This window comes from Ceratotherium simum, chromosome 1 (assembly GCF_057802395.1).
Source record: "Ceratotherium simum simum isolate JZ-2026a chromosome 1, ASM5780239v1, whole genome shotgun sequence".
Lineage (NCBI taxonomy): Eukaryota > Metazoa > Chordata > Mammalia > Perissodactyla > Rhinocerotidae > Ceratotherium > Ceratotherium simum.
Window position 1 is genome coordinate 1146035 of NC_141900.1, and position 13488 is coordinate 1159522.

Sequence of the window (13488 nt, forward strand, 5' to 3'; positions counted from 1 at the left end):
GCAACAAATTATCCAACCCCAAACGTCAATAGTGCCGAGGTTGAGAAACTCTGATTTAGAGGAATATTTAGAGTGATTCTATTGGTCCTTCAAATATACCATCTCTTTCCCATCATCTCAGATCTGACTGCTTCTAGCACGATAGTGTAACCTTACCGCCAACTTCCAAAGACCGAGGTCCTTACTTGTGTGTGTGTCCTCCAAGACCCTTGCTGATTACATGATGTCATTTAATAAACAAACAACAAGCTAGATGTGGTACGGGTGGAGCACTGTGCCTCATTCATCCCTATCCATTGATAAAGCATTTTTTCAACATCTCAGGCAAAATGAGGTTTTCCAAGTCACTGTGCATCAAGCTGCCCCTTTTGAGGTGAAGCGGCTCTGCTACTCTGCGAGGTCAGCGCTTGGCCTCCTGTATCTGCGCTTAGTCAGACAGTTGCTTTCACAGGGGCCCGAGCCTTCACCCCTGCCGGCTTGCGCTGAGGGGTCCTGTGTGACCAGGATTCGCTCCCACACGGCGGGAGGAAGGCATGAGGCATCAATCATCTGAAGATGAGAGGCATGCCTTCACATCCCCGAAGGGGCCTGTAGAAGAAAAGGTCCCTGCCCTTCACTCAAGATTTGATTTACAAAACACTCTCCAGGAAGGCAGTTCGCCCATAAATCAAAGCCCCTCGTGTAGGGTTTTCAAAGCACTGTCGTGTGGGTGCTACTCCGGGTCTCACTGCTCGGAGGGCGGCCCGGGAAACAGGGACGCTCCCCGAGGCCTCAGCACGGCCCAAGACGACTCGGCACGGCCCGGGAGGCTGCAGGACAGCGCAGAGGGGCAGGGCCGCGCTCCCGCGCCCGCCCCGCCCCGCCCCTCGACGCGCGTGTCGGCCGCTCCTTTCTGCATCCGGGGCACCGAACCCTCTGTTCGATCTCGGGCGGCGGCCCCTGGCCGGAACCGGAAGTAGACCCCGAGCCGGGAGGAGGAAGCCGGCGTCCGACCCGTCAGCAGCCAGCGGCGGTGCGAGGGGCGGCGGCCGCGCTGCTGCCTGCGAGCCGGCCCGGCAGCCGGGCGGGCGGGGGGCGCCATGAAGCTCTACAGCCTCAGCGTCCTCTACAAAGGCGAGCCCAAGGCCGTGCTGCTCAAAGCCGCGTACGACGTGTCCTCCTTCAGCTTCTTCCAGAGGTCCAGGTGAGCGGGGTCGGGTCGGGTCGGGTCGGGGGAGGCCCGGGATGGCAGGAGGGTCGGGTCGGGGGAGGCCCGGGATCTCCGGAGGGTCGGGTCGGAGGAGGCCCGGGATGGCAGGAGGGTCGGGGTCGGGGGAGGCCCGGGATGGCAGGAGGGTCGGGTCGGGGGAGGCCCGGGATCTCCGGAGGGTCGGGTCGGAGGAGGCCCGGGATGGCAGGAGGGTCGGGTCGGGGGAGGCCCGGGATGGCAGGAGGGTCGGGGTCGGGGGAGGCCCGGGATGGCAGGAGGGTCGGGGTCGGGGGAGGCCCGGGATGGCAGGAGGGTCGGGTCGGGGGAGGCCCGGGATCTCCGGAGGGTCGGGTCGGAGGAGGCCCGGGATGGCAGGAGGGTCGGGTCGGGGGAGGCCCGGGATCTCCGGAGGGTCGGGGGAGGCCCGGGATGGCAGGAGGGTCGGGTCGAGGGAGGCGCGGGATCGCAGGAGGGTTGGGGTCGGGGGAGGCCCAGGGCTCGGCCTACCCCAGCCGGGCGGTGGCCTCTTCCTCGGTCTGCAGACTGTAGCTCTGAGGAATCATTCTCCTTTTGCTCGAAAAAAGGCTTATACCATTTCAGAATATACTCTCGTACTCAGTGTTTTTCAAATTTTTGTCGTATAAAAATTATAAGAGGACTTTGAAACAAAGTGTAGATTTCCCAGGTTCACGCCCGCACGTTCTGAACTAGTAGGTTGAGGCCCAGAAATCTCTATTTTAAACCAACGCCTCCTACCCAGTGATGCTGACCCAGGCAGCTCAGGTGCAACACCTTGAGAACCATGTGTCTATCATCTGCTGGGGCTTTCCAGCAATTTGGTGTGAGAGGTGTTGATATACTCTCCGTTTTATGGATGAAGTCACTGAGGCCCCAAGAAATTGTGGTGCAACTAGCCAGGACTTGAACCCAAATTGTGTGCTTTTTATGGTTGGGATGCAGTGATACAAAAGGTTTCTACCCTTAAGATTTGAAAGGAAGCATGGGATTTGTAGGGCTTACATGCTTTTAAACATTTCTGGGGCACTTTGATTGCAGGAAGGTGTGTATTAGAAGGACCACAGACACTTCCAGCCCATTGGTGGGGGCGGGGGGGCTCAGGCACAAAGGAGGAGGACCCTCCAGAGTCAGTGTCTGTGGTCACCCAGTCTCCAAGTCTGGGGTAATCTGGATTCTGTTTTCACTGCTTCAAAGCAGCTGTTTTGTTCTTTTTGTGTGTATGAAGAAGATTAGCCCTGAGTTAACGTCTGTTGCCAATCCTCCTCTTTTTGCTGAGGAAGATTGGCCCTGTGCTAACATCTGTGCCCATCTTCCTCTACTTTATATGTGGGATGCCACCACAGCATGGCTTGAAGAGCGGTGCGTAGTTCCGCCCCTGGGATCTGAACCCAAGAACACTAGGCTGCTGAAACGGAGCGTGCAAACTTAACTCCTACACCACCGGGCTGGCCCCAGCTGTTTTGTTCCTGAGAGTGGTTTTCTGGCAGGATCTAAAACAATTCCTGTTGCTATATTGTTGAAATTTTCTGCTTCTTTTGGGTCTTTTTTTGATACTTAGCATTCTTTACCATGGCTTCTGTTTTCTGCTCTGTGTTGCTGCTTTTCTGTGATGGAACTTTTGGTGCCAACTTGCCTAACTCGGATTCTTTTTCTGTTTCCCTGCCCATGTATACTGAAGACCCCCAGTTCCATGCCAGTTTCAGAGGATTAATACAACTGCAGTACTACAGGGACATGTCTGCTTGCCTCTGTTAAAACAACATGTCTTCCAGCTGATCATGTTGTTTTTCTCGTAAGGCCTCCTCACTTCCATCCTTCCTGCCTCATGATTACGAGACCCCAAGCTTAAAACCTTCAAATGGTTTCCCAGCGTCTCTGGCCCTTGTCTGCAGGCTCTCATGTGAATGCGATTCTTCCTTTGTCTAATTACAGTTCTACTCTAAGCTCTATCTCTTTTTAGTTTTACTGCAGGGGCTTCCTTATTTTTCTCCAAGGGATTATTTTGACCAAATCACTCTATCAAGATAATAGTAGCAAGTAATACTGTGCACCAGGCATTGTGCTAAGTGCTTTACACAACGTAACTCGTTTAACCATCACAGGGAATCTTGAGTTTATAGATGAGGCCCAGTGCAGTAAGGAACTTGCCTGAGTTCACACACCTTGTAAGTGGTGGAGCTAGGATCCCAGCAGGGCAGTCCACTCCCGAGTCGGGGGCTTCACTCTTCGCTGTGGCTCTCAGTGCAGTGTCAGAAGTTTATAGATCTGCAGGAGCCCAGCTGTGGACTCTGAGTCAGGATCCTGCTCTGATGGCTCCTTCTGTGGCATTCCTGATCAGAGGCTTCTTGTCATCCCCTCTTCCTCTGGCTGGACCGGTGTCACCTGTGACTGTTCCATCTGGCCACATCTCTCTGTCGGGCCCATGAATCTCCTCTTCCCTCTCAGTCTTTGTATGAAAAATGGCACAAGCCATTTCCCATTTCCTTGTCTTGGCTGAGTGTTGCCCTCCATTCCTTCCAGAGTGCCCTGGGCTCGTACCGTGGAGGAGGCCCAGCATTCACTGCGGATGTGTGTCACATTGCGGTGTGTGGCGTGTGGCTGCAGCCATCACTGGCTGTTCATCTGCCGAACAGTGTTTGCTGCTTGTGTTTTTCCAGTGCAGTTTTTGTTTGCCCTGTTTCTTGGAAGTTGGTGAGGCTTTGAGAGCAGGAGCTGCCTTCTGCTTCTCCACTGTGTCCCGAATCATACTTTGACCAAAACATTAAGTTGACTGTAGCCTGTAGAAAACTCCCCAGAAGTCTGGAAGTGGGCTGTGGGTGAGCTAGGTAGCAAACATGTGGTTTGAATGGTCATGATGATTTGTAATTATCTGTATTTGTGTTCATTTGCAAAGCATTTATTATTTGTTACTAAGGTTGGGAGGGAAAGGAATGAAACCAAGAAGCAATGTCTCCTTAGTGTATAAGCTCAGAGGTCACTTTCATTGTGTTGGGGACAAAGTGACGGGAATAGGTAATATTTGTTGTGTCTCTTAGTGTTCAGGAATTCATGACCTTCACAAGTCAACTGATTGTGGAGCGCTCAGCGAAAGGCAGCAGAGCTTCTGTGAAAGAACAAGGTAAGAGGACCTGCCAACTTGCGAGTTGTGTGCTGGCGTTGCTGCCACACCTCAGGCAGCTGGCAGCTCTCTCGACTCAAGCCGTCACCTCATGATGGAAAGGGCTGCCAGGACCCTACTCCTCTGCTACCTTGTTCTCTCTTCCTTCCTCCTCCTCTTTACACAGAATTCTGTACCCACTGTGGTATCTAAGCTATGTAGTTAAAATCGCCCCCAAAGCTTGGACTTGCTTAATATTAGGGTCCAACTCTCTTGGAGTGATAAGCAACCTTTATGTGTATCCTCTTCCTCTCCAGATTTGTAGACATCTCAAAAAAGGATTTCCAGCTAGCTAGCCCTGTTGAGGCAGTACTGCATTCTGTGCTCCTTAGATTTTTGACTAGGAATCTGAAAACTCATTATTTTTTACTCTTGACCATTATTTTTTCTTCATAATTCAAGTTTCCTGTAGGAATTTTTAGGCATTTATTTGAATAGAGGTGTATATTATACAGACAGATCAGGGAAGGTGTACGTGAGCTTCCTCAGGCAGAAAACAAGGACTCTCACGTGTGGCGCTGACGTTGGGTCCCGTGATGTGGAGGTAGCGCGCGGATGATGCAGGCGGTATCGAATGTATGTGTTCTGTGCGGGATCCCTGTACCGCTCACGTCCCGCAAGTCACATTGGATCATGAACATTTAAATATTCTCAGTTCTCCTCCGGCTGTGTCTGCCTTCCCAACTTTATTATTTAAAGACATTTCCTCAGATGCTGACCCACTTGTCAGGTGCTCTACAGTGTGCACTTTGACTCCACGTTTGAATCTTATTAGGGAATGTAGACAAAGTAGAGTGTCGGTGATGACCCCCTGTCCCTCTCCTTGTCCCTGCTCTCATTTATCTCTGCCCTTTTCTGATTTCAGGGGCCCACAGTCTCTCCCTCTCCTCTTTAATTTGTTTTTCCTTGTTTAGCATTGGAATCTTCTGGGTGAGAGTCTTTTTTGTGTATGTGAGGAAGATCAGCCCTGAGCTAACATCCATGCCAATCCTCCTCTTTTTGCTGAGGAAGACCGGCCCTGAGCTAACATCCCTGCCGATCTTCCTCCACTTTATGTGGGACGCTGCCACAGCATGGCCTGACAAGCGGTGCATCTGTGCGCGCCCGGGATCCGAACCCAAGCCACCGGTAGCAGAGCGCGCACACTTAACCGCAAAGCCACGGGGCCGGCCCCCAAGTGAGAGTCTTAGGGACAAGAAGGTTCTTATTCGTCAGCTGTAGTCCTGAGGTTCCTTTTACCTTGGGGATATGGTTAGCTGTATCATCTCTGAATCCTTTCAAAGTGACAGAAATTAATCCCCTGGATTGTGACTGTTTTGCAGAAGCCCTTGTACAGACTGTACCTTTTGATAATTTGGTGACTTCAGCACAGTAATACTGGAGACCTCAGCCAGCAGTGGCTAATTTTTTTCTAGATGGGCCTTCTCTCCCCTCTTGCTCCCCGCCCCGGCCCACCACAGAATGCAGTAGGCCAGGCAGGGTTGCTGTAATAAGGAAACCTGAGGCCCATAGAGGTGATTTCCTGACTTGGGGTTACACTTACAGAGTTTTTTAAGAAAGTGGAGGCTGCGTGGCTTGTCCAGGGTTCCCTCAGTCTGGGAACAGAGCAGAGCCTCAGAGAGCTGCCAGGACTGTCCTGGAGCTCAAGGGTGTGAGGTGGAAATGCACCTGGGGCTGTGTTGCCTGGGATGTTTTCTGCACCACAGGCGGCTCCTTTGGGCCCTGGCTTTGCCTGCTGGGCCTCTGAGGGCGTCCTTGTCCTGAAGCAGGTGTTGGGCCACGCTGACGGCAGAGCTTCCATAGCGCCGTCCTCTGAGTCCATTGGGCTGTGATGCAGAGCCTCTCCACAAACCTCCCTCAGGGTGGCTTCATTGACCCAAAAGGCAGGAGCCCAGCCTTGTGATGCTTTGACTGATTTGGGCAGTGAAAAAGTCTAAAGCCCTCATGTCGCCGTCCGTGTGTCTGACCTCTCACCTTCTTAGAATATCTGTGCCATGTCTACGTGCGAACTGACAGTCTTGCAGGAGTGGTCATTGCTGACAGTGAATATCCATCCCGTGTGGCTTTTACCCTGCTGGAGAAGGTGAGTTTGCAATTTGTCTGGACTGGACCGGGATGGATGAGTGTGGGCTGGAGCCAGGGGTGGCGACAATGCCTGAGTATAAGAGATGAAATAGTGTGTCCAAAATCAACCCGTTTTCAGCTTTTCTCCTTACACTACCAAGAGACAGTCGGGCATCCCTTCCCAGGTTCTCTCCCTGGTGCCGAGTTCTGCCCCTCTTCCCACCTGTGTCCAGGCTGTGTCCCTGGTGCCACCTTGACTCTCCCCGTCTGCCACAGAGTCACAGCATCTCTCCTTCTGGGATAGGACCCTCAGGTCAGCTCTGGCCGTGTTCCCGGCCCTGGTCACTCCTCTAGCCGGCTCTCTTTCTGCCTCCACCCTCAATAGTCATGACTTTCAGTTCCTTCTCAGCCACGCCAACCTCCATGCTCTGCTCTGTGACCCACCTCCCCTCCGTCAGGCCGTCCCTGCAGACACTTCTGCTTCTGCTCAAGGAGTCCCCTTCCTGACCCGTCCTGTAGTTATGGTAGCTCCCTTCCCCGATGGGACCTGGCACCACCACGGGGCTTAGCACCTCCGCGTTCTTCAGTTTGTTCAGTTTGAGTGAGTGGTGCTAATTACAGACTCCTGGAAGACGTTGGCTTCATCTTGTCCCCCAAGACACTGATACGCTTACAAGCACATGAAATCTGGTGGTCGCTTAAATCCAGAGGACCTAATTCCCTTTTTGAAGAATTATTTTGGAAAATTAGAGGGCCAGTTCTTTTTCCTGGAAATTCATAACCTGGTAAAGGTGGAAATCGGTAGTTTAAAATTCTAATACTTTTACCATTCACCAGATGAGGATCATCTCAGGCTGGGCATTTTTTAATTCCCAGAATACTCAGGAAGGAGGAACTTGAGCCTAGATGTCCCCCTTGCCCTTAGCCTCCCTCTTCTTCCCTCCTTCCTGGGCACCTCTTGTGGGTGAGGCTCTCGGGTCACGCCGTGTCGCCGTGGGTGCTGGTGAACACGAGGGGGCTGTTGCTGAGCTTTCTTGCCCTGCAGGTACTGGACGAATTCTCCCAGCAGGTCGACAGGACAGAGTGGCCAGTCGGATGCCCTACTACCATCCACTATGCAGCCCTGGACGGTCACCTCAGTAGATACCAGGTAGAGTGCCTTGTGTAGACACCACGTGGCCCAGAACAACAGCTTGGTAGTTGTGGCTCTTGGTGACTTCCTGACAGCCTTGATGTCGATGTCCCTTTGGAAAATGCAGGGACCCGCATTAAGACCTGGAACCCGGCCAGCCCCCGTGGCCTAGTGGTTAAGTTCAGCACACTCCGCTTCAGTTCCTGGGCACAGACCTACACCACTCTTCGGTCAGTGGCTGTGCTGTGGCAGCAGCCCACATACAAAAAGAGGAAGATTGGCAGCAGATGTTAGCTGAGGGCGAATCTTCCAAGGCTAAAAAAAAAAAGACCTGGGAGCTGGGCTCCTGGGCAGGCTTTTGCTTCTCTGTTGTGTGTTTAAACAGCCTGTGGTTTTTACCTTGTGAAGGTGTGTCTGGCTGCTCAGTTTTGAGCTTTGTTTCTAGGTGGTCACTCTAGTCCTGACATTGTTCTTATTTTTGGCTCTTTCCTAGAACCCCCGAGAAGCTGACCCCATGAGTAAAGTGCAGGCTGAACTAGATGAGACCAAAATCATCCTGGTAAGCAAGAAGCTGGGAGGGCAAGGCCACAGCCTAGGGGCAGAAAGAGGGCCAGCGATCACACCTGCAGTCCATGCTCGTCTTAATCGTAGCCGAGACACTTTCCTGCAGGTGGTGTTTGCCTACCTCTCCCCATGCATCAGAGGCTTCAAAGCCAGACTCACGTAGACAACTCCCTGCCTGTCTGTGCCGTACCCCATCTTGGTTAATGGCACCCGTTGTACAAGGGGCCCAGCTGGGAGCCGACGTGGCCCTTGTTGCCCACTCCACTCCCTGTCTGGGCGGTTGCTGGGTTTGGATGACCTGAGCTCTGGAGCTGCCTCCCCGCCGCCAGCGCCTGCCTCAGCTTGTCTCAGAGCCCAAGGTGCCTCCCTTGCAGGGTCTGGGTCGCAGGGGGGCACTGAAGCACACTCTTTCTGGCTAAGTACAGGCCTGTTCTAGAAGAGCAGGAACCCTGCATTTTTACCTGAGATCTCCTGGTTTGTAACTGCTGCTTCAACAGTTTTTTTTGACTATGAGCTACCTTTTGGCACATGAGCAGCATCTGTTTTCACCTGGGGTTTGGTCTTTGTGGCCTCTGCCTCGTTTCCCACCCACTCCAGTCTGTCCACCAGACAAGAGCCGTTGATCTGTTACTCGTTGCTTAAAGTCCTTCAGCAGCTCTCGAATCAGCTTCGGGATGAAGAGCGGACTTCCTGACACGATCTCACAACTGGGCCCTGTCACCTCTCACAGCTTTCCTGCCCGGCTCCCACGCAAGCATCCCACACTCAGGCCTCCCAAGTACTTGGAGGCTACACCAGGCCCTTCTGAATGTCACTGCATTGTCACTACTTATTTATGTGTTCCCCTGACATGTTTATGTGAGAGCATAATCATTGATTGGCCACCTCCCCCAGCCCTGTTGTGGCTGCATCTGGATTATTGGTCACGCTGCTTCTCATCCCATCCGTATCTTAATCCAGTTAACTTTTTATGGGGGAAATCTGAGTTGCTCACATAAACATGTTTATGTGAGCTCCTAGGACTGGGAGCTTGTCTTATCTTTATGTCCCTGCTCGCAGTACAACACCTAACTTCCACCAGTGCCCAGCAGTTAATGGACCCTAAGTGAGAGGATATAAAGCCCAGATGCCCAGGAAACCGCGCCCCCCCACCCCCCCAAGATAAAATTCCTGCCAACACTGGCTCAGCTTTCGTGCACATTGGCGTCTCCTGGAGTTGAACTCTGGTCTGGGGCGGGAGTTCTACGTTCTGCAGTTCAGGCTGTGTCTATAGAGAGCATTCCAGGGGGCTCCTAACGTAGGTCTTCTGGCCCGTGCTCTGAATACCGTGGTGTTGGGGCTTTGGAATGGGAGTCAGCTGTGGAAGTCTCAGGCGTCTGCGTCTCTGTCTCTCGTCACGTGTTTCCCCGCGCTTTCTAACCAAGCCCGTCTCTTCCTCTGCTGCTTCAGCGTCTGAGTCTGTGAGCACCACAGAGCCAGGGGACACGCGTGCACTGTCCTAGCCTCTCTGCATTGCAGAGAGCAGATTGGCCACCTCCCCCAGCCCTGTTGTGGCTGCATCTGGATTATTGGTCACGCTGCTTCTCATCCCATCCGTATCTTAATCCAGTTAACTTTTTATGGGGGAAATCTGAGTTGCTCAGCTGTGTGTAGAGATAAAGGAGATTCTTGCTCGTTGCTCATTCTGTGCCATCTCACAGGTGCGCACTTGGGTTCGTGCTTCTTGCTCTGAAGAGGCCTCTGGAGGGCCCTGCTGCTGCTCCAGCAATGGCCATCTGGGGCAGAAGCGAGCCAGCCTCTTCCTGATGACCCTGGTAGCAGGGCCACGGGGTCTTCTAAGGGCTCTAGCCCGTCACCCCATCAAAAAGGGTCTGCGTGTGTGCTCATCCTCCCTAAGTGTGTAGATGCTTCTGCAGAGTATGTGGTAATGACATTTAAACTCAGTTCTCCTCTAGGGAAGGGGAAACTTTGTAGCTGATAGGAATACGTGTGTAAGTACAGATATAAGTATTCCCTCCTAGAGCATGGTTATCCAGGCCTGTGCTGTGGAGAAGCTTTTGGGAAGTGCTCTATCCCAGTTAGAACCTTCTAGATTCCACAGGAAGGTCACTAGATCCTGTTGCATCCACAAGTCTGGGATGCCATATCTTGATGCTCATGTATGGGGGAGGAGCCCAAAGGAAGTGCTGTCCGTGACTGAACTTCATGAGGGGTCATGTCAGCTCATTTTGTGAACAAAGCCTTTTTTCTTTTTCCTTTTGTCCAGCACAACACCATGGAGTCTTTGTTAGAGCGAGGAGAGAAGCTAGATGACCTGGTGTCCAAATCGGAAGTGCTGGGAACACAGTCTAAAGCCTTCTATAAAACGGTGGGTACCGGCCTGCTGCTCCCAGGCGCCCCCAGAGAGCAGTTGAGCATGCTCGTCCCTTGTGCCCTCTCCACTAAACAAATCTTTCTTAGAACAGTCAGTGACGTGCAGTGAGAGCAGAGGAGGGGTGCCCAGGCCTGGTCAGTAGTGGCGGATCCCATGGGCCCCATTGGAGGGAAAGCAAGCATAGACCTTGTCCCCCTGCTGCTAGGCTCCCCATCAAGAGGCAGAAGGTTGGTTCAGGTTCTGGTCCCCAGGGCTTCGCTTCACTCCTGCTGTCTGCTCAGCAGTTGGGTGTACAGCCTTCCTGGAGAGGTTCTCGTGCCTCCAGTTCGTTTCCCTGTGACAGAAGTATTTCACCTTTTGAACAGTGGTGGGGCTGAGTTTACTTGGTCTGTCCACACACGTTTGCTTTTGTTTATACCTTGGAGGGAGATGGCCAGTGGGGTTAGGGGGTATCTGAACAGGAAGCAAGAGAGAAGGTAATGGGCCTCAAAAACTGAGTGGGAACCGCTCTGTTCTCCAAAGACATCCTGAGTAAGAAACACCACCCACGGAGTCAGATGGGGAGGCGAGGGTGGGGCAAAGTAAGGTGCTCAGCTGATCCCACTTACGTTGCTGTCTCTTTCTACCTGGCTTAACAGCAGGGATTTACTCGCTATTGACAGTATTAATGGGGTGTGGATTGCTTCTAGACAGCTTCCCCAGGCGTTGAGGACAGGCGAGTTTTTTCTCTCTCTCCCCTCTTCGTGGTTCCCGTTCCTGTCCGACTCAGTGGTCTCGTTCCCAGAGCCCCTAGTAAAGCCACCCCGCTTCCCACGGAGGTCCCTGTGCTGTCCGTGCTGAGGTCAGGGCTGCCGGCCTTCTCAGCCCCCACTTCAGCTTCTCTTTGTCTCTTTCAAGGCCCGGAAACAAAACTCATGCTGTGCAATCATGTGACGGCAGCCATCAGAGGCCCCTGCACTGGAACATCACTGTCATTCACATCAGAACTGCAGCCTCCAGAGAAGCAGAGCCGCCATGGAAAGACCTGGAGTGGGGACAGACTCACATTTTTCACTTTGGAGCTTCTAGGAGGAGCCAAGGGGTGGTGGAAGGGATCTGGGGGTAGGGAACGTTCAAATTCACATGTCTAGCAATTTTTGAAAAGATCATTTGAGGCCCCTAAAGGTGTATTTTTGGGCCAAATGAAACTATAAACTCAGTGACTCCTGTAGCTGCTCAAGGGCTCGTCTCTAACCCCTGCACAGGCCCCCAGGAGGTCAGGGCCAGCTCGCTATTGATCCTCGTGTGCCTTTGGGTTTTATTTGTACATTAATGTATTAACACTCCAATAAGAGGGTGTGTTCCCTGATAACACACCTGGGGCGGGGCAGCACTCAGGCGGGGCTCTCTTGGGAAAGTCACTCAGGGCCGCTGGGGCTGGGGGCTGAGCAGGGCATGGGCCAGTACTTCAAGGCCGAGGCCTTGATGGGGAGGACAGTCATTGGGCTTCACAACTTCTGAGTGGTGTTTGCACTTCTGCTGAGGCTAGCTTCCTGCTGAGGGCAGGACTCATCTGGCAAGTTCCACAAAGATGCCCAGGAGGTGTTTGAAGTCGGGGGGCACCTGCCCTGACTTGCAGTTTGGCTTTGATCGTCTGGATCACAGTGTGTGCTGCAGTCTCTCAGGACCAGTTTTCATTTGCCTCTGGTAACAAGACTGACTTGGCAACCACCTGGGGCCTTGCATGTCTTAGCAAGTGGCCTTTTCTGTGGCCACTGTTAATGGGCACCAGGAGAAGGTGTCAGCTGGCCCGAGGACCCCCAACACCCTGCTTGTGGTCTGAGCCAGCAGCCCCCCAGCCCGACCCCAGTAGGAGCAGTGCTGAGCCCCCCAAGCAGCACGAAGGCCTATGGCCCTGAGGCCCAGCCCCGGACACAGGCATGCAGGGCAGCCCAAGTGATGGCCCATGAGGTTCCGGGCCCCTCTCCCACTGCCCGGTCCCTCAGGTCTTCCTGCCATGTCCACACATGCCCTGCTGTGCTTCCTGAGGACACGAGCTCGAGATGCGCCCTTGGAACCCTGTCCCCACAGAAGCTCATGCCAGGTTGGTGTCAGCTAGTGTAGTCTCGTCCTTGGGGGTCCTTCCTTGAGCACACTGGTTCTTGCCCTACCCGGGAGGTCCCACCGCCCCAACAGAAGTGCCAGCGCCCCTGTGTTCTCTTGCTGGGCCCAGAGGTGGGATCTGCGTGGCTTCCCAGGCCCTCACCTCTTAACAGGTTTACCTGCCCGCAGCCCTTTTGTTCTGGGCACTATGCCATCAGGATTTGGCCACCCCTACAGTAGGCTGCCCATGTGATTCTTCTGTTCTAGTTGACCCCCCACCCCAGAGGCGCAGACCTGGCCTGCTCACTGGCGCCTGAGATGGCTGCAACTTCCCTGACTGCTCCTTGGGAATGATTGGGCCACCTCTGACCTGACTCTCCTCCTCCCACTTTGGAGGACGCTGGGGAAGGGGGTAGAGGTGTGGACTGCGAGGAGGAGGGAGCGAGACCTCAGCACGTCCCCACGTCTGTCTGGCTGCCCTTCTGGCAGGGCAGCGAGGGTGGGGCTGGCTCAGGCCCTGTGCCTAGCATTTCCCCTGCTCTTACTGTATTCGAATGTTAAATCATTTGGCAAAGTGTGTTTTAATAACTTCTGCCTAACTTTTCTCTGTTCTGTTGGAGCAATTCCTGTCTGGATAAAGTTGTCTTTTGAAATTCCAGAATGGTTCTGTGCTTTGTTTGAGCCTCAGGAGGCCCCTTTCTTCAGGACCCCTGTCCGTCTGTGCTGTGCACCTGCAGTGCGGGGTCCGGGGTACCTGGGGGCAGTTCTTGTCCAGGGGAGGCAGCATCTACCTTAACTCCTCAGGCCCAAGCTGGAACCTCCTTTCAGACCTTTCTAGCAGGATCTGGGCGAGGGAGCCCCGGAGTACAGAGAAGCTCTGCTGTCGCTGAGTCCTGGGCCCTGGTTCT

At 53.6% G+C, this 13488-nt stretch overlaps 1 protein-coding gene across 2 annotated transcripts; it reads left to right on the forward strand.

Moving 5' to 3' along the window:
* The first annotated feature begins 984 nt into the window (after positions 1–984).
* Positions 985–13241, forward strand: YKT6 (YKT6 vesicular SNARE protein). Of its 2 annotated transcripts, none has more exons than XM_087423806.1 (7): positions 985–1183; positions 4243–4325; positions 6347–6447; positions 7498–7578; positions 8054–8119; positions 10391–10492; positions 11396–13241. In XM_087423806.1, exons 1-7 carry the CDS (start codon positions 1080–1082, stop codon positions 11429–11431), a joined length of 573 nt encoding a protein of 190 aa, XP_087279932.1. In that variant the 5' UTR covers positions 985–1079; the 3' UTR covers positions 11432–13241. The 2 variants fall into 2 exon arrangements, with proteins under 2 accessions (XP_087279932.1, XP_004438382.1); XM_004438325.3 differs by having other exon boundaries at positions 989–1183; positions 7474–7578.
* The last annotated feature ends 247 nt before the right edge of the window (positions 13242–13488 follow it).